At 35.0% G+C, this 19947-nt stretch overlaps 1 protein-coding gene across 3 annotated transcripts in view; it reads left to right on the forward strand.

Moving 5' to 3' along the window:
- Positions 1-19947, forward strand: part of ATAD2B (ATPase family AAA domain containing 2B) — a 127248-nt gene that overhangs the window by 36985 nt on the left and 70316 nt on the right. For all 3 annotated transcript variants that reach the window (XR_006786347.1, XM_045844425.1, XM_045844426.1), the window contains exons 11-13: positions 1922-2037; positions 3405-3579; positions 6749-6837. Coding sequence is in view for 2 of the 3 variants with exons in the window: in XM_045844425.1 (XP_045700381.1) it covers positions 1922-2037; positions 3405-3579; positions 6749-6837 (380 nt within the window). In the remaining variant the exon portion in view is untranslated. The remainder of the gene's footprint in view (positions 1-1921; positions 2038-3404; positions 3580-6748; positions 6838-19947) is intronic.

Here is a 19947-nt window from a genome sequence, read left to right on the forward strand (position 1 = left end):
ACAAACTGAAGTAACTTGTAGGAAATTGGTTATTTAGTTTTGGCAATGTCCGGGCTAGAAATTTATATATGGGTCACCTGTATAAAGATGGTTAAGGTCACTGTGGAAAATGGATAATAGCACCTGGGAAAGTATATGACATGAAAAAGAGAGAAGACTTAGAGGACATGTTATAGAATCTTACTGTTAGTAGAATCTTTTTTGGAGGAATACTTGGGAATAGTATTATTGCATAACCAAGAATGTATTTGATTATTTTTGTTTGTCCTATAAACTTTTCTGTTCAATATAATTTAACTGATTTTCATGTGAGAGACTGACGTTATCAAATAGAGTTGTGTATATATTTGAAAATGAAATGTTACCTACTTCTATATGTGAAGTCATAGGGGAAAATATTTATTAGTGAGGACCTAAGGAAATTTCAGAATCTCATGTCTTATTCTCAGAGGCCTTAATGATCTTTGCTTATTTGGTTTACCACGACCTTACTCTCTTGAATCTAGTTAATTTTAGACATGTCTGCCAGTCAGAGTAACTTATTTCTTATTTCTTTTTTTTAATCCTCATCTGAGGATATATTTATTGATTTTAGAGAGAGAGGAAGGGAAAGAGAGAGAGGGAGAGGGAAACATTAGTTGAGAGAGAAACATCGATCAGTTGCCTCTTGTATGTGCTCAACCAGGGATCTAACCTGCAACCTAGGTATGTGCCCTGAAGAGGGATTGAACCCACACTGCAACTTTTTGGTGTATGGGATGATGCTCCAATCAACTGAGCCACCTGGCCAGGGCAGTAACTTATTTCTTTAAGGTTTGAGATCATATGCAAGAAAATTCAGCTACTTTAAAAATGTTCATTATTTAGACTATTTCTTTTTCTACATTATTTAAATGCTGTCTCTCATAGATATATTCATTGTACAACATTTTCAAGAATCATAACAGAATAAAGAAGGGAAAGAAACCTTCCAGAACCCAATGGTCAGAGGCAATCATTGTTAACATTTTGATACTAATTTTTTCAAGTACTTTCTTTACACAGTTTTTATATAGTTTTTAAATTTACAAATTGTTTTAGGTGTTTAAACATTTAAACTATTAGGAATGTTTAAACTATAACTATATAAAATCTCTGTTGCTCCTTGTGATAGATTAGTGATTCTCAAGCTGTTTTTCATTGTCTCCTAGGACAAAAATTAAATTTATATCTAGATAAATTACTGTTAAAGATTAAGATTTTGAGCCCTGTCTGGTATAGCTCAGTGGATTGATCACGGGCCTGCGAACCAAGGGGTTGCTGGTTTGATTCCCAGTCAGGGCACATGCCTGGGTTGCAGGCCAGGTCCCCAGTATGGGGAGCCTGAGAGGCAACCACACATTGATGTTTCTCTCCCTGTCTTTCTGTTTCCTTTCCCATCTTTCTAAAAATAAATAAATAAAATCTTTTAAAAAGAAGGTTAAGATTTTGGTTTGGAAGGTCACAAACCGTTGTAATAGCAAAGATTTTTTTTTTTTACTCCTGGATCAAATTTTGCCCCGTTGGAGGGTGATATGGCCCTTGCTGAGAATGCATGTGATAGATGATATTTTGAAAGGCATTTAAATTATTAGAGTGTATACACAACATAATGTCTCCTATGGATAACCATTAAAATGTTAGATTGGGCATTAATCTTGGTCCTTAGTTACTAGGAGATTAAAGAATGATAGCTTTATTTGGCTGGACTGAAATGTATACTTGAATTTTACTACCAACTTTATGTTTCTACACTTATTTTAAAAGTGTAATTTTTTGAACTTTATGTTAATAGTTCCTACTGAAGCATGTATTTCTGAATCATAAAACTATCTTATGTATTTAAAAACATCAGCGAACAGTTAAAATTATTTTGTGTTAAACTTTCCCCTTTCTTTCCAAGGTACGGTTTGATAGCATAGGTGGATTGAGCCATCATATTCATGCACTAAAGGAGATGGTAGTATTTCCGCTATTATATCCAGAAATTTTTGAAAAATTTAAAATTCAGCCTCCAAGGTAAGTATTGTTATTAATGTTAATTTATCAAATTTTAATTAGCAAATTATTATAAATATAAATATTTCACATGTGTTTATTTGATGTGTTCTAGCAATGAGAATTAGGAAAGAGTTTTTTTTTAGGGCACTTAAGGCTGTAGTACTGTGTTCTTGAAGTTTACATTTCTGCATTTAAGGGTCAGGCACAGGATGAAATTCTTTATGCAGGTCTAGAATATACAAGTGGATTGACCAAAAAGATTTTCCTTTTTGGCTTTCTGATATCATTGAGTTTGATGCTCTATATTATTTAGTCTTCAGAAGCACAACTTCAGTAATGTGATTCTTTTACTTAATGATGGGATATTTTTGAAGTAGTAAGCTTGATAATTTATTGTTTATGATTTTTTAATTGTTTGATCATGAATGAGGTGTTTATCTAGTTAAACATAAGAAAAGGCTAAGAAATTATGTTAAAGAAAGTTGGATAGAATCAAATATTCTGAAGATGTACATTTATAGACTTAGATTTAAACTGCTAAATGTGCCCTACATTGGCTTTTTAAAATCATAATAGCAATTTATTTGTTTTTTATATGATGTAAGTTAAATTTTAAAAATAATTGTTACTTTTAGTATAGTTTGAGAAAAACTTAAACAAAACAGAGTTATAAGGAAAAAGTGTTATAAGCAGAAAGTAATTCTCCTTGGGGGTGAACAATTTTGTATATTGTTTACAGGTTTCTTTTGTACATTTATGTGTATATTAAATTTATGTTTGTCTATGTTATACATATAAACATTTAAAATGAGATTATTCAACAATACTTTTACATAACTTTTTTACTCTATAATATATTCTAGACACCTTCCATATTAGTAATGTACATGTTATTATTTTTGACAGCATACTAGTGTTTTATTTTATAGATGTAACAGTGTACCTGTCCTTTAGTAATACATATCATTTAGGTTTTTTTTTTTCTCGTTTTTCACAATTAAAAACTGCACTGTTTAGCATCCATTTAAAATTTTTTAAATAACATTTTTAAAAGTATTTGTATATGATACACTCTAAGCTGTGAAATTGCAGGGTCACAGGGAAAATACACTTACAATTTTGATATGTCTTTCCAAATTACTCTCTACTCTGATTTAATTTTTTTTTTTTTTTTTTTTTGCCTACCAAAGCTTGGTGCTTTGAGAACATACTTGAGGACTCTCAGCAAAGAGAAACTTTTGTCTATATACTAAAAAAGCTTTTTTCATGTCTAATAATTATAACAGCTGTCAATATAAAATTATATGGGGGATGTAACCTTTTACAGTGTTTATTAGTGATGGTGATAACATTAATTTACTTTCAGTAATTTTTTATTCCTCTAGGGGCTGTTTGTTTTACGGCCCTCCTGGCACAGGTAAAACCTTGGTTGCCAGAGCGTTAGCCAATGAGTGCAGTCAAGGAGACAAAAAGGTGGCTTTTTTCATGCGAAAAGGAGCCGACTGTCTGAGCAAGTGGGTTGGTGAATCAGAACGGCAACTTAGGCTTCTTTTTGATCAGGTAAATGAAATCAGCTAATAATGAGATTATCTTCTGTAGAATGTTTGATACATTTAGTCTGTAAATGTGAACTGTTCATGAGGAGTCGTATTTTCCAATCAATATGTCAAATTTCGGATTGATCTGAATTTGAATGTCTGCCTTAGAGGTGTTTAATAGCAGTTTTGCTAGTACTAGTTTAAGATGATTCACAACACATTTATTGAGGTGGCTTCTGGGGATGTAATATCATGTTAGGTGCTTTTGGGAACCCTGGTTATAACATATTTATCATTAGATTGTAATCTAATTGAGGAAATAGAACAAGTATAAAAGTTTAACATGAAATCTCACAAAGCAATATATTACTTATTTTCATCAGTTGTAAATGTGTTGGAAGAATTCAGTAATACATGAATGCTTTTAAAAGACTAGGTGAGTGAATATTGTGTAGCTATCTTTACTATTTATACATAAGTTACTTAAAAATATTGTTTCCTAATATGTACAAGAAATAGTCCTGGTATAAGTTTACTTTGGATTGTTGAGATAGTAAATGAAATCATTCATATTTGTCAATGCAACTTACGTTTCATTGTGGCTAAGGAAATTTACATGAAATAAAAACAATGCTTTCAAGAAGCATTCTTTCAGCACCCATTATTGAATTCTGTGTCAAAGTCCTTTGTAAGTGGTAAAACACTTCAAATATAGTTATTAGTTATTAGCATGAAAAACTGCTGTGTTTTGATGATGGACCTAGGAAGAGGAATATGGTAAAATTCCTACCTTCAGAGTGCTCAGTGTCTATTGGGAAGCCAAACATATGCAGTCTGTATGCTTCAAGAGAATTTAATAAGAATTGAAATGTATAGGTGTATGATAACATTGGTTGACAAGGAAAGAATTAACTTGGAATTGCTGACATTGTCCAGTGACTTCATTTTAAATTTTTGACAGTTAAACTTCTTAGCTGCTTCATGCTGGGGAGTAGGAATGTGTCTTAGTTTTATTTAAAACTATACCATAAATTATGATGCTTTTTAAACCTTAATTTACTTTATTTGTGTCCCATAGTTTTCTTTGTGGGTAAGAGTAGAGTGGAAATGTTTGCTTTCTCTTATAAAAAAGATGACTGATCATGTTGTCTTTTTAAATGAAGGAGTCTACCTTCCTAAATGAAACACTTATCTGTGTGCACTGAATGAAAGGAAGGAGGGGTGACATATTGACTCAGAGTTTGGCATGTGGTGTCGGGGAAGTGTTAGTTTATATCTGGCTTTACTATTAAATATGCAACTTTAAGCAAATAAAAGCCTCTGATCCTTAGTCACCTCTTCCATAAGAATGAGGGAAATAATGCCTCTCTCACTGGACTACTGTGAGATTTTACGAAAAGGAAGTATGTAAAGTGCTTATTACAGTGACTGGCGTGTAATATACTGTGCTTCCTTTTTGCTTTTTTGTGAGGCTGTAGTTCTAAAAAAGAGCTGTATTTCATGTATGTAAAAGTAATAATCAAGTCTTTATAGTTTTTCTCTTATTACACAATTCTAGTTTTACAAAGTTTTTTCTAAAACCTAGGTTTTATGGTTGAATTGTCCTTCATTTCAAATTATTGGAGAGTGCTGGAAGTTTAGTGGGTCTCCTGTCAGTCAGGAGAAAATGAAAAAATTGTGTCTATTCTTTAGTAAGCTGACCTTGTGAACTAATATTGCTACAAAGTAGTTTTGAAATATGAACTATATTGGGTAAATTATATAATAAAGATTTTTCATTTGTAACCTTATATTCATTCACCTTAAATCAAATTAAATTTCTGCTAGATCTAAGATTTAAGTGAGAAAAATGACACTGAAACTACCAGAAGAAAACTCAGGAGAATTTCTTTTCTCAAAGTTGGGAGAGTGTAACTATGGAAAAAAAGATATACTATATAAAATTTTTTTTGAGATTTTGCATGGTGACATATTGTAAGCAACACCAAAATCTAAATCATAGGGTGAGAGAATTAAGCAAAGAAAAAACGAAAAACTCATGGACACTGTGTGGCGACTGCCGAAGGAAAGGTGGGGGCGGGGGAGGCAGATGAGTGTGAAGGGGGATGAATGGTCAAGGAAGGAGACTTGACTTGAGGTGGGGAACATACCATGCAATTTGCAGATGATGTGTTGTAGAATTGGTGGATTGTAGGATATACCTGAAACCTATATAATTTTATTAACCAATGTCACTTCAGTAAGAGAGAAAAAAAGATAAATGATACCACTTGCAGAAAAATATTTGCATTTCCTTTCACAGAGAGAGGTCTAATTTTTAAAATAAATAGCTCTAAGAAGTTAGTAAGCAAAAGGCCAATAATCTGATAGAAAAAGTGGCAAAGGATACAAATAGAACTTTCTTAGAAAAAGCAATGTGTTTCTTAAACATGTGAAAAGTGCTTACTCATGTTGATAATAGAGATAAAAATTAGAATGAAAATGAGGTAACATTAAGATGAAGTTAGATAATTGTTGGTGAGCACTCTTAAATATTGCTGGTGAGAGGGTAAATTTCATCAGTGGGAGGCAATTTGCAAATGTCTAAATTAGAAATGATACATGCCTTTTGAAGCAGTGGTTCCACTTTTAGAATTAACTATATTGCTATGGTAAAATGTTAAATGTACACACAAATATTTGTTCAAGCATTGTTGATAATAGGGAAAGGTTGAAAACAGCCTAAATGCCCCATGAGTAGGGGACTAGTTTAATTATGGTACATTCACACAAGTGAGACATTTTCTAGCTGTTAAAAAAGAATTTAGGTAGATATTTATATACTTATATGGAAGCTAATTAAAATACATTGTTTCATAAAAAAATAGGCTGTTACATGACAAAAGAGCAGTGTGTATAGTATGTTTATAATGCATGAAATAAGATAAAAATAGTGTATTTAAGAAGATACTCCTGTGTATGTGTGAAAATGATATATATGGAATAAACAAATAGAAAACAGTAGATGCTTATTGGAATGCTTGTGGGATGCAGTAGATGTTTGTGGTTGGAGACTGGGGTGTCTCCGTAATCTGTTTTACCTGCTGCATGTTGTATCATTTGCTTATATTAGCTGTTAATATGTTAACACAGTAATTAAATATGAGAAATGGAATATAATTCAATAAATAACTTTTTTCTTTTTTTACAAGGCATATTTGATGAGACCTTCTATAATATTTTTTGATGAAATAGATGGATTAGCTCCAGTTCGCTCTAGCAGACAAGATCAGATTCACAGGTAATTTTTTCTAATCTGATTATGTTAGATTCTTTTCACTCACTGACATAGTATTTAGCCTTAGCCCTTGGATGAGTGTGATAAGGCTTATTAAATGTGATCTGTGTCCTTGAGGAAGACTTTTTTCTGTTAGCACAGGGGTCAGCAAACCTTGCACGACCTGTGGGCCAAGTCTAGCCTCCTGCCTATTTTTGTAAATAATGCATTATTGGAACACAGCTGTGTTTATTCCTGTTTCCATTATATATGACTGCTTTTGCACTACAAGAGCAGGCAGTGTTGAGTTCTGGGAAAGTGATCATAAGGCTTGCAAAGCCTAAAGCATTTACTTTCTGGCTCTTTACAGAAAAAGTTGCCTAATCCTGACTTAGCATAATGTTTTAAAAATTTATTCATGTTACATGTACTCATATTTTGTTCCTTTTCATTTTTGAGTAATATTCCTTGGGATGTATGTGTGTATACCACAATTTATTTATTTGTTAGTCCATGTTATGGAGATTTCATTTGCTTCTATTTTTGGCTATTATGATAATGCTATTATGAACATTTGCATACATGTTTTTTATGTGGACATATATTCTCATTTCTCTTGGGTAAATACCTAAGAGAGAAAGGCTGGATTCTATGTATGAATTGATACTGTTTTCCAAAGTAATTATGAGAATTTGGGTTATTCCTCATTCTTGCCAACATTGGGTATTATTACTGTTTTTAACTTTAAACATTCTTGAAGGTGTGGATTTTCGTTTTCCTGATAACTAATAATACTGAGCATCTTTGCATGTGCTTATTGTTCATGTAGATATTTTGTTTTGTAAAGTGACTGTTAAAGTCTTTTACCCTTTTTTAAAAAAAGGAACCACTTTTGAATGTCTTAATGTGTTATAAGATTGTGTCCTTTGAAGACAAGTCCTTTGTCAGATCTGTGTTTTGAAAATTTTTCTGTTAGCTTGGCTTGCCTTTTGGTTTGCTTAATTATGACTTTTGAAAAGCAAAAGATTTTATCTTGATGAAGCCCATTATATAGACATTTTTGTGTATATATATATATATATTTGTCTTGAGAGTAATTGCTTAAATCAGTTTGTTAGCAATTCTCTTTTCTTCTAAAATATTAATAGTTTTATCTCTTAAATTTTGATCAGTGATTAAATTTTTTAAACCAGAAGTTCAATTTATCTATTTTCTACTTATTGATTTGAGGGGAGGGGGGAGAGAAAGGAACACTGGTTTGTTGTTCCACTTACTTACGCATTCATTGGTTGCTACTTGTATGTGCCCTGATTGGACATCGAACCTGGAACCTTGGCATTTTAGGACGATGCTCTAACCAACTACTTACATTTCTTACAGTGTGGATCCACAGGGTACAAATTCTTTCAGCTTTTCCATGTTTGAGACAGCCTTTATTTAACTAAAAAAAACCCAGTTTTATTGAGTTACATTTTATACCTTGTAAAATCCCTTCATTTTTAATGTAAAATTCAGTGATTTTTAAAATAACTATTCCTAGTGGTACAACCATCTGAATAAATTAATTTAGAACATTTCCCCCCCTGAAAGATCCAGCCTGTAAATTTGCGGTACTTGACCCTCAGCCAACCAGTCATCTCTGTCTCTATACATTTGGCTTTTCTGCACATTTCAAGTAAATGTGATCATACAATATGTAGTCTCTTGTGTCAGGCTTCTTTTCACTGAGTGTGATGATTTTGGGGAACATCCATGATTTAGTATGCATTAGTTATTTCCTTTCCTGTTACTGCTGAATAGTATCTAGTGTATGGATGATATCCCACACTGGATAGATATTTAGGTCGTTGGCATTTTGGGCTATGACAAATAATGCTGCTCTGAACATTCATGTGTAAGTCTTTGGTTGGACATGTTTTCATCTCTTTTGAGTAGGTCACCTAGGGTTGGAATTGCTTGGTTGCATAGTAGTTTTATGCTTAAGTTTTTGAGAAGCTGAGCTTGTGTTTTTTAAGAATATTTTCTCTGGGTGTAGAATTTAAGTTTTATTCTTTTTTCCCCTGGTCAGTACTTTAAAGATGTTGGTCTGCTGTCCTCTCCTTCATCTTGTTTTAATAAAGAGTTCTGCTGTCATCTTTGTTTCTTTGTTATATATCTTTTTCCTTAGACTGCTTTTAATTTTTTTCCTTCTTCATCACTGCTTTTGTACAATTTGTTTAATGTTCCTTGGTAGAATTTTCTGGTTCTTTGATTGAGCTGCTTAAGTGTGTGAACTTCTTGTTTTCATCACAATTGTAACATTTTTGGTCATTTCTTAAAATACAGTTTTTGTCTTTCTTGTCTCTCTCTCTCCTGTGTCCTCTAGTTACATTTATGGTAGTTTAACTGATGCTGTTTCATAGCTTACTGACAATTTGTTAATTTTGCTTTAAAACTGTAATTTCTGTATTTAATTTGTGGTAGTTTTTATTACTGTGTCTTGTAGTTAACTCATCCTTTTTTTCCAATATCTAATCTGTTGTTAACCACATTCATTACACTTTTTACTTACATATTTTTGTTTCCATCTCCAGAAGTTCTTTTGGAAATGAAAAAGATCTGTTTTCTATCTGCTGTACAAAGATATAAGGAACTGTGTGATATATAGAATGTGGTTGTAACTATTAGTGTTCCAATCTGCCTATTTTAATATCTTAAGTTTTGAACTGGTTTTATTTGGTTGATTTCCCTGCCTCTTTGTGTACCTGCAATTTTTATGGGAAGGCAAACATTATAAATTTTACCTTGTTGAGTACTAGATGTGATATTTTAAAAAAATATTCATGAGTTTTTTTTCTGGGACACAGGTAACTTTCTTGAAAACAGTTTGCTTCTTTTGAATCTTGCTTTGAAGATTTATTGATCTGGAATAGTCTTCTGTGTAAGGCTAATTATTCTCCAATAATAAAGTAAGATTCTTCTGTGCATTACACAATGACCCATTAATCATGAGGTTTATTAATCTGGCCATAGGAACTGGCAATATTCTTGGTTCTCTGTGAGTGTAAAATACTGCTGCTACATCTCTTTTAAAAGGTTTTATTTATTTATTTGTAGAGAGAGAGGATGGGAGGGAAAAAGAAAGGTAGAGAAACAGCAACATGTGGTTGTCTCTCATGTGCAACCCAGGCATGTGCCCTGACCTGGAATCAAACTAGTCATCCTTAATTCGTAGGCCAGCACTCAAGCCACTGAGCTGCACCAGCCAGGGCAAATACTGCTTCTTCTGATCCTGGGTATTTTTTTCCCTGTGACTTCAGTAAGTTTCTTATGTGTGCACCACTGATTAATATTTAGCTTGTCTTTTTAAAAAATATTTTATTTATTTATTTTTAGAGAGAAGGGAAGTGAGGGAGAAAGAAAGAAAGAGAAACAGCAGTTACCTCTTGCGTGCCCCCAAGTGGGGTCTTGGCCCACTACTCAGGCAAGTGCCCTGACCGGGAATTGAACTGATTGACTTTCGGTTTGAGGGAGGACACCCAACCCACTGAGCCACAGTAGTCAGGGGTATTTAGCTTAAATCTTGAGGGGCTCTGAATATATTTCCTAAGTGTGTTCTCTGTGCAGTGGTCTCTCTGATACTCTTTCCTGTGACCTTTAGTCCTTTTAGTCTCTGTGGAATCTCAGCTCTGACTCTACCACTCAGTGCCTCAGCTGATCCCTAACAGGATGCTAGCTCTCCTACATTGCAACCTGGAAGGGAAAGCCATTAGTTGGATCATTGTTTCCATGCTATATAATTTGTGTTTTTTCTCTTGCTGCTTTCAATATTTGCTCTATATGTTTGTTTTTCAACAGTTTAGCTATGATATGCCTCTGTATAGGATTTATATTCTGATTGGTGTTTATGATGCATATATCAGCAAATTTATCTTTTTTTTTTCAGTCTTTTTTGTCTTCCACTTGGATAATTGTTTTGATCTATCTTCAGTTAGTCTTCACTTCTTTCTTTGTCATTCTGTTTTGCTATTTTGTCCACCCTATGCTTTTTTAATTTCAGAAATTATATTTTTTAGTTGTAGATCTTACATTTAATTCTTTTTCATTATTTATGCATTTCTACTATGATTTTCATGCATTTAAACATTTTGTGTTCTTCAAGATTAGTTAATAGTTGCTTTAAAATCTTTTTGTGTTAGTTTCAACATCTGGTTCACCTCACTTTTAGGCCTGCTTGATTTTCTTTTCTCTTGAAAATATGCTCTGTTTTGGTTCTTTATCTGTTAGGGAATTTTGAATTTTATCCTAGAATGAATGAATGAATGAATGAATAGAGGAAAAGAGGTAGAAAGAGAGGGAGAGAAATAGCAATCAGTTGTCTCTTGTAGGTGCCTTGACCTGGGACTACGCCCCGACCTGGGACTAAACTCACAACCTAGGCATGTACCCTGACCAGGAATTGAACCAGTGACCTTTTGCTTTGCTGGACAATGTCCAGCTAACTGAGCCACAGTGGTCAGGGGCATATCCTGGACATTATTAATGTTAGCTTGCGGAGGTTGTGGCTTTTATTGTTTTTCTTTTATGAATAGTATTTTGTCGGGGGTGGAGGGTCCACCCGCAGAGCTCCCCAATCTGGCCGGCATGGATGAGAATAAATCTACCAAGACAGGATCTGCTTGGGGAGGAAAGGTGGCCAGTCTCTCAGAGGAGAAGGGCCTTGAGCCTGTTTCTCAATGGGCTTTTATTGGATTTAGTTTGCATGGGAAAACAAGCTCATCAATCATTATCTGATAGTAATGATCAAGGAATAGATAACATTCAAAGAACTATGAGGGTTTATTCTGAGTCCAAGTCAGATAGCTAAAGGGCCATAAAACTTTGGGAAACAAAAACAAACTCATTTTATGCTTAGACCCTTAACATTTAAATTGAGGGTATTCTTAGCAAAGGAGGCTTCACAGGATTTTATGCATTCTTTCTTAGGCCCGATATTTCCAGGGAACTTCCCTTTTCAACACAGGGCTGCACCACCCTCTGGCATTATTCCAGGCTTGAATCAGGTGGGGGATGTGGGCAGCTAAGAGATTAGGAGACCTTTTGCAGATAGAATGAGGACTCAGGCTATGACAAAGCCGAGGGGTGAGGGTCCATCACCCCTTTTTCTATAGTCCCCTAAGGTCTTCCCTGATAGCCCCTTGAGACTGTGTCTGTCTTAGGTTGTACCTCCCCTGAGGAATCTTACCCGTCATTGACTATCTACCCATCCTCCAGGGGCCAAGCAGGATGAAGTAATCTGCGCCCCTGCTGTGAGATAAATTTTGTGTCCTTAGTGGCTTCTGGTCCCAAGGTCTTTTTACTCAGCCTTAGCCATTGGGGGTTACAGCTTTGGAAACCAGGCAGGGCAGTTCCCAATAGTACAGTCTCCATTCACTTATTGTGGCTTCACTATATTGTGGGTTTTTAAAAGAAAAATTTAATTCCGTATTGTGGCGTTTTCACTATATTGTGGGATTTTTGCGGTATACTTCACTGGTGAGTACCCATATAGAATTTTATATGTTGTTAAAATTGCATATGTTTAAGAGTGTAGAAAGTGTTTAAGAGCATATGAAGTCTTTATAAGAGTGTGGGAAAGGTTTATAGGAGTATAGGAAGGGTTTATAAAGCCTTAAAATATATATAAATAATAAAATATAACACCACTACTTCACAGATTTTCACCAATCATGGTGGTCTCTGGAATGTAACTCCTGCAATAGGTTAAGGATCACTGTATTTCCTTTGTTTGAGCACATAATTTTCTGTTTTAGGCTTGAAATGCAGACTGTTTCTTGGCTGGCAGTTTTGGTTTCCTTTCAGATATTTTGTCTTTTGCCTCATCTTTTGAGTTTCCTGTGCTTTATTAGGGATCGTTCAGAGATGTGGGTAGATAGAATTTAGAGATGTCATTAGTTCTTGCTCTTGTGGGATCCCCCACATTCTGTTGTGTTAACGGTTTTCTACTTTTTCTTTCTGAATTCTCAGACTGGAAAGTTAAGGGATTTCCCCCACATGATCTTCCTCTCCCACCTTACTAAATGCTCTCTTTGACTTCATGCTAACAGTCAAAGAGAGAGGAACTTGCTTTCTGTATGTGTCATTTTCTCCAAATGACCGTTGAACTCCCACTAGAATCTGACTGTCTCTGTTTACTTACTAGGTCCTTCAGGTATATGCTCATATATTATTATGTACAGTTTTATAGTATTTAATGGGAGTACCTTATACATGTATATGTAACATGAGTGAACTGTGAAGACTTTGTGCTTTGTGAAGTAAGCCAGACACAATATGTCACATTGTAATATTTTATTTATATACAATGTTCAGAAGAGTCAAATTCTTAAAATGGTATAAAAACATATCAAGTAAATATTTACAGAAAGCTGCTGTAGCTATATTAGTATTAGACAAAATAGACTATGAGACAAAAAGCGTTATCATATAAAGAGGAGCAATTTAAAATGATAAAAGCATCAGTTTATTAGAATTGTGATAATATAAAGTTTGTAATGTAGTTATTAACTTTTCAAACCATATGAAACAAAAAATGATAGCACTGCAAAGATTCAAATTGATAATCATTATGAGAGATATCATGTGCCTGTCAGTAACTGACAGACCAAATGAACAAAAAAATAAGTTAATGCTCTATAGATTATTTGAACAATCATATTTTATGAATCTGATCTTCTGGGCATACTTATCTAAGACAAATAAAGAATGAACACTTTTCAAACATATACAGCATGTTCAAAAATTGATCCTACGTTATGCCCTAAATTAAAACTAATTTCTAAAATTTAGTAATATAAAGAATTCAAGAAACAACTGGAAGTTAAGCAGAGAATTTTATGTTTGTTATTAAGAACTATTATTGCTCTCCCTTGGCTGGTGTAGCTCAGTGGATTGACCACCAGCCTGCGAACCGAAAGGTGGTCAGTTCCTCTTTTCCCAATTGGGGCACGTGCCTGGGTTCTGGGCCAGGTCCCAGTTGGGGGCATGTGAGAGGCAACTGATCGCTATATCTCTTGCACATTGATGTTTCTGTCCCTCATTTTCTCCCCCTCTTCCCCTCTCTCAAACAGTAAATAAAATCTAAAGAGAAAAAAAAAACTGTTGCTTTAATTCTGAATAACCTATGTTACTAGTAAAACAAAAATTAAAGCAAATCTCATGTGAACTGCAAACAAAGACATACAGAAATATCAAGAAATCCTAAAGTTGCTTCTTTGAAAAAACTAATAAAATTGGTAAACCCCTTAACAGTAAACTGTTATTAAACCAACAATTTGGTGAACCTCAAAATAATTATGTTGAATGAAAAAATGCAGAGGAAAAAGAGTATTTATTGTATGATCCATGTATATACAATTTTAGGTAATGCAGCTAATCTGTAATAAGAGAGCACAGATCAGTGGCTGACTGGGGCGTGGGTAGAGGTTAAGGAGGAGCAGCAGGGATTAATTGATTACAAAGGGACATGAGAAAGAGTATGATGGATATGTTACTTATTGATTGTGGTAATAGTTTCACAGTTATATATCAATTCACACTTCAAAACATATCAAATTATGTACTTTAAATATGTTCAGTGTATTGTATGTCAGTTATATCATGAAAAAACTTCTAAAAATCTGTCTTGAACAATATGAGAAAGTTCATTGGAACCCAGTTTACTTGTGATCATGGATATAAAAATCCTAAACAAAACAGTAATGCATGATATCCAGGAAAATATAAAAAGGATCATAAATCATGACCAAATTGATTTTATTTCAAATATGCAAGGTTTTTTCAACATAAGGAAAATCAATTGAGGTAAATCCATCACATTATTATATTAGTGAAAAATTATATGATTATCTCAAAAAATGTGGAGGAAATGTGGAGGAAAGTTATATGATCATCTCAATAAATGTGGAGGAAATATAAAATTCAATATTTGTTCATGGTAAGATCCCTCATCTTAGAGTACAAGGAATGTATTTCCTTAAAATTATCTGTAAAAATCCTGTAAATGTATACTTAATTTTTAAAAACACATTTATAGCCTTTACTTATTTTTTATTTTATTTTCAATCCTTACCTGTTCAAAATCACTTTTTTTTGGTGGAAACTTGATAAAATGATTGTGAGAGTTATTTGGAAATACAAAGTATAAGAATAGTGAAGTCTTATTTGGAAGAACAAGGTGGGAATACTTTCTTTACTGGTTATTACGGCTTCTTAGGGTTAAGATATTTTGATACTGGTGAAAGACTATACAAATAGACCAGCGATTTTTAACTTTTTTTCATCTCAGACCACATAAACTGCCAAAATTCCGTGGCACACCAAAAAATACGGTTTTTGCTGATATGACAAAATGTCATTTTTTTTTTTTTAATTTGACAATCTGTGGGAAAAGAGGTCAGTGCCCCTGACTAAACAGTCAGGAATTGCATGTTTTAAAAATTCTTGCAGCTCACTCGTTGAAAATGACTGAAATAGTCTAATGGAACAGAGCCCAGTGCCATATATAAATCCACACATATTTGAATACTTGATTTATAATAAAACAGGCAGTGCAGTGCTATTGGGAAAGGATGACCTTTTTGAGAAATAACTGTGGGACTACTGGGTCTCTGTTTGGTGAAAAAAATAAAACTGAATTCTTCTTCATAGCATATAAAACAATTCTACTTGGATTTTTAGATCTGTATTTGAAAGATAATACAAATACATTTAGAAGATAATGTAAAAGAAAGGGTTAGGGCAGGCTAGTCAGCCTCAAACATAGTATTAAGTAGTTTGGACTTTAAACATAATAGGCGTTACTAAAGAATTCTGATCCAGGTCCTGGGAATTTAAATTTTTAAAATAAAGGCAGCTTTTGGTAGAATTTAAGCTATGGTGTAATTCTCTTGCTGGCCATGTTTAAGACTTTGTCTTCTGATAAGCCTTGTACAAAACACTTAAAAATGTTGATAAATTCTAACAAACATTTGAAATGTCTCCCATGGATTGGAAAATACTAAGGAAAAGTTTGAGGTTAAATGTTTAAGGATGCTTATTTCTCACCCCTTGTATCACGAGTGAGGCACTTCCGTTGTCAATTTTCAGTTATTCCATAGAAAAGAATGAGCGTGAATCCTCCCTCTGCATGTTTACCGGGTCTCTAGCATTTTGGTTTCCTTTATAGGTTTGGGAAACACAGGTAGAACAGTTAGTTTATTTAGGAGTGAGAATGGTTTTTTTAAACATGTCAAACGTGTTGGAGAAGTTATTTCAGGTTGGTGTTAGTACTAAAAATAAAGGGATAGAAGTGAGAACAGTTGGAAAACACTAAGACCATTGTTACTAGAACTGTGGGTTATGTTATAATTAGACATGAAACATTTCTATTCAGTAATTTTTAAAGCCATAGTTTAAAAATCTAAACTGTGCACAAAATGATTTTGAATAGACAGTTGTGAAAATGTAGCCATTCTAAAGAAATTGGCTATTAGGCATTCTAAACATAATTTAAATTAGCAGACATTGCCCCTCAAGATTGCTATTAAAAAACCTAAGTATTTCTTTTTCTCAAAAACAGCTTTATTGAGCTACTGTTCCCAATACAGATCACTCATTGAGGCTGTGATTTAGTGGCTTTCAGTATATTTACAGAGTTGTGTAACCATTACCATAATCAATTATTGAACATTTTCATTTCCCCAAGAAGAAACCTCATACCCTTTAGCCATCACTCTCCAACCTCCTCCTCATTCCCCACCGAGCCTTAGATAACCAGAAGTATCATTTGAGTTGCTATAGATGTGCCCATTTTTTACTTTTTACATAAATGGAATCATACAGTTTGTAGACTTTAATGGCTGGCTTCCTAACACAGCACAGTGTTTTCAAAGTCCATCCGTGTTGTAGCATCTATCAGTACTTCATTTATTTTTATTGACAAATGATATTCTATTCATGGATATCCTGCATTTTATTTGTTTATCCATTTGATGGATATTGAGCCGTTTTGACTTTTTGGTTAAGAATAAGGCTACTATGAACATTTGTGTACAAGTTTTTTGTGGATGTTGCTGGATCTCATGGAAACTGTTTAGTAGTTGAAGGAACTGTCAGACTGTTTTCCAAAAGGCACAACCTTTTTACAAACAGGGCATGAGTGCTCCATTTTCTTCACATTCTCATCTGCACTTGTTATTATCTGTCTTTTCTTTTTTGTTATAACCATGCTAGTGGGTTTATTTATTTTTTTAAAGATTATTTATTTATTTACACAGAGGGGAAGGGAGGGAGAAACAAAGGGAGAGTAATATCAATGTGTAGTTGCCTCTCACTTGGCTTCCACTGGGGACATGGCCTGCAACCCAGGCATGTGCCCTGACTGGGAATCAAACTGGTGACCCTTTGGTTCACAGCCTGCGGCTCAATCCACTGAGCTACACCAGCTAGGCATGCTAGTGATTTTAAAGCGGTGCCTCATTTGTTTTTGATTTGGATGTCATTAATGACTATTGATGGGCCCTTTGTATATCTTTGGTGGAGAAATATCTATATAAATGTTTTACTTTAAAATTAAAAAAAAAGTTATTTTATTGATTATGCTATTACAGTTGTCTCAATTTTTCCTCCTTTGCCCCCCTCCACCCAGTACCCTCCATTTCCTCAGGCAGTACCCACACCATTGTTCATGTTCATGGATCATGTGTCTAAGTTTTACATTTCTTAAAATAATGGTTTGGTGATGATGAACTCCTTCAGTTTTTTCTTCTCTGGGAAGCTCTTTAACTGTCCTTTGATTCTAAATGATAGCTTTGCTGGGTAGAGCAATCTTGGCTATAGTTCCCTGCTTTTCATGATTTTGAATATTTCTTGCCAATCTCTTCTTGCCTGCAGAGTTTCTTTTGAGAAATCAACTGAGGATCTTATGGGAACTCCTCTGTAGATACCTGCTTTTCTCTTGCTGCTTTTAAGGTTCTCTCTTTAACTTTGAATTAAAATTATTAAATTAAAATGATGATGTATCTTGGAGTGGCCTCTTTGTGTCCATCGTAATTGGGACTCTTTGTGCTTCCTGGACTTGCATGTCTATTTCCTTCACTAAATTAGGGAAGTTTTCTTTCTTTATTTTTTTTCAAATAGATTTCCAGTTTCTTGCTTTTTCTCTTTCCTTCTGGCACCCCTATGATGTGAATGTTGTAACTATTGAAGTTGTCCTAGAGGCTGTCTATACTACCCTCGTTTTGGGGGGTTCTTTTTTCTTCTTGTTGTTCTGATTGGTTGTTTTTTGCTTCCTTATGTTCCAAATCATTGATTTGATTCTCAGCTTCATCCACTCTACTGTTGTTTCCCTGTAAGTTGTTCTTTATTTCAATCAGTGAATCCTTCATTTCTGACTGGATCTTTTTTATGCTGTTGAGGTCCTCACTAACTTCCTTGAGCATCCTTATAACCAGTGTGTGGAACTCAGCATCTGATAGATTGCTTGTATCTGTTTTGTTTAGCTCTTTTTCTGGAGTTTTGATGTGTTCTTTCATTTGGGGCATATTTCTTTGTCTCCTCATTTTAGAAGCCTCCTTGTGTTTGTTTCTATGTATTAGGTAGAGCTGCTTTGACTCCTTGTCTTGGTATTGTGGCCTGATGTAGTAGGTGTCTTATAGGGGCCGGTGGCACAGTGTCACCTATCACCCTACCTGGTTACTTAAGGTGTGCCCTTCGTGTGGGCTGAGTATACCCTCCTCTTGTAGTTGAGCCCTGATTGCTGTTGGCAGGTCAGTGGGAGAAATTTACCCAGGCCAGTGAGCTTTAACGACTGGCATGGCCACTATCTACCAACCTTTGTCTCCACGGTGATCAGCTGTGTAGGGTTAGGGTGGTGGTATTCCAACATGGTATATAGCTATCCACTGGGTGGGGAAGCTATGGGGTTTCCTGGGTGCTGCAAGCCAAGGTCAGCCCCCACCTATATTTTGCCCATGGCCACCCTGCCTGAGCTACAAAGCTATCTGACATGGTTGCTACTTGTGCTGGGCTTGGATATTCCCAGGCAAAGCCAAGCTGTGAATTTAGGCTGGTCACTGTTAGTGCCAGGCCTGGGGCAACTTAGCAAGTGGTATGGGAGCTGGGGGCTCACTGAGGCTAGCTGTTGCTTGTTTGAGAGAATTTAGGAAGTTGTAAAGTATGAGCCAAGACAAGCCTTTCATAGGAAAAGCAGCTTGGGTGGGCCCATAAGTTGGGTGGGATGGAGTGTCAGGGGATCGCCAGGGTGGAGCAAACAGTGTTAGCCAGGTTGATGGAATCTCAGATATGACACCAGCATGCTGGCTGTCTGGCTCTGTGGGGGGAGGGTTCAGAAAATGGGCAATGGCATCTGCCCACCATTCTGTCTGGTAGAAAACTGTCTTCCAGTCCCTGCCTTGATACCAGACACTTCAGTTTCTCCCTATATGCCACTGGCACCTTTCAAGGTGCTAACCTTGGTACTGGAGCTCAGAGGGAGTGAGTCTTGAGTAAGTCTGCATGTGGATTCTTTAAAAGGCATTGCTTGGGGCTCCAGAAGTTTCTTTCACTGACTCAATCCCTGCTGGTTTTTGCAGCCAGAAGTTATGAGGACCTATCTTCTTGGCACCAGAACCCTGGGCTGGTGGACCTGGGATGGGGCTGGGACTCCTAACTCCCAAGATATTTCTCCTGAATTTTTATCCATTACACGTGGATGTGGGACCAGCCTGTTTGTTTGTGTCTCTTCCCTTCCTACCAGTCTGGATGGATGTGGTTTCTTTAATTCTGTAGTTGTCAGACCTCCATTCAACTCAATTTCTTAAGGTTCTGAGTGATGATTGTTCTGTATTTTATTTGTAATTTTGATGTGGTTTTCAAGGAGGCTAGCCGTGTTTACCTATGTTGCCATATTGACTGGAAGTCCTTGACTGCTTTTAAATTAGGTTATTTTCTTTTATTGTTGAGTTGTAATTGTTATTTATATATTCTAGACCCTATACCCTATACATATGTAATTTGCAGATATTTCCTCCTGTTCTCTAGGTTGCCTTTTCAGTTTCTTCATAGTGTACCTTTGAAGCAGAAAAACTTAATTTTGATGCAGCCCATTTTATCTTT

Source organism: Phyllostomus hastatus, unplaced genomic scaffold (genome assembly GCF_019186645.2).
Source record: "Phyllostomus hastatus isolate PE091 unplaced genomic scaffold, TTU_PhHast_1.1 phas_contig_402, whole genome shotgun sequence".
Classification (NCBI taxonomy): Eukaryota; Metazoa; Chordata; class Mammalia; order Chiroptera; family Phyllostomidae; genus Phyllostomus; species Phyllostomus hastatus.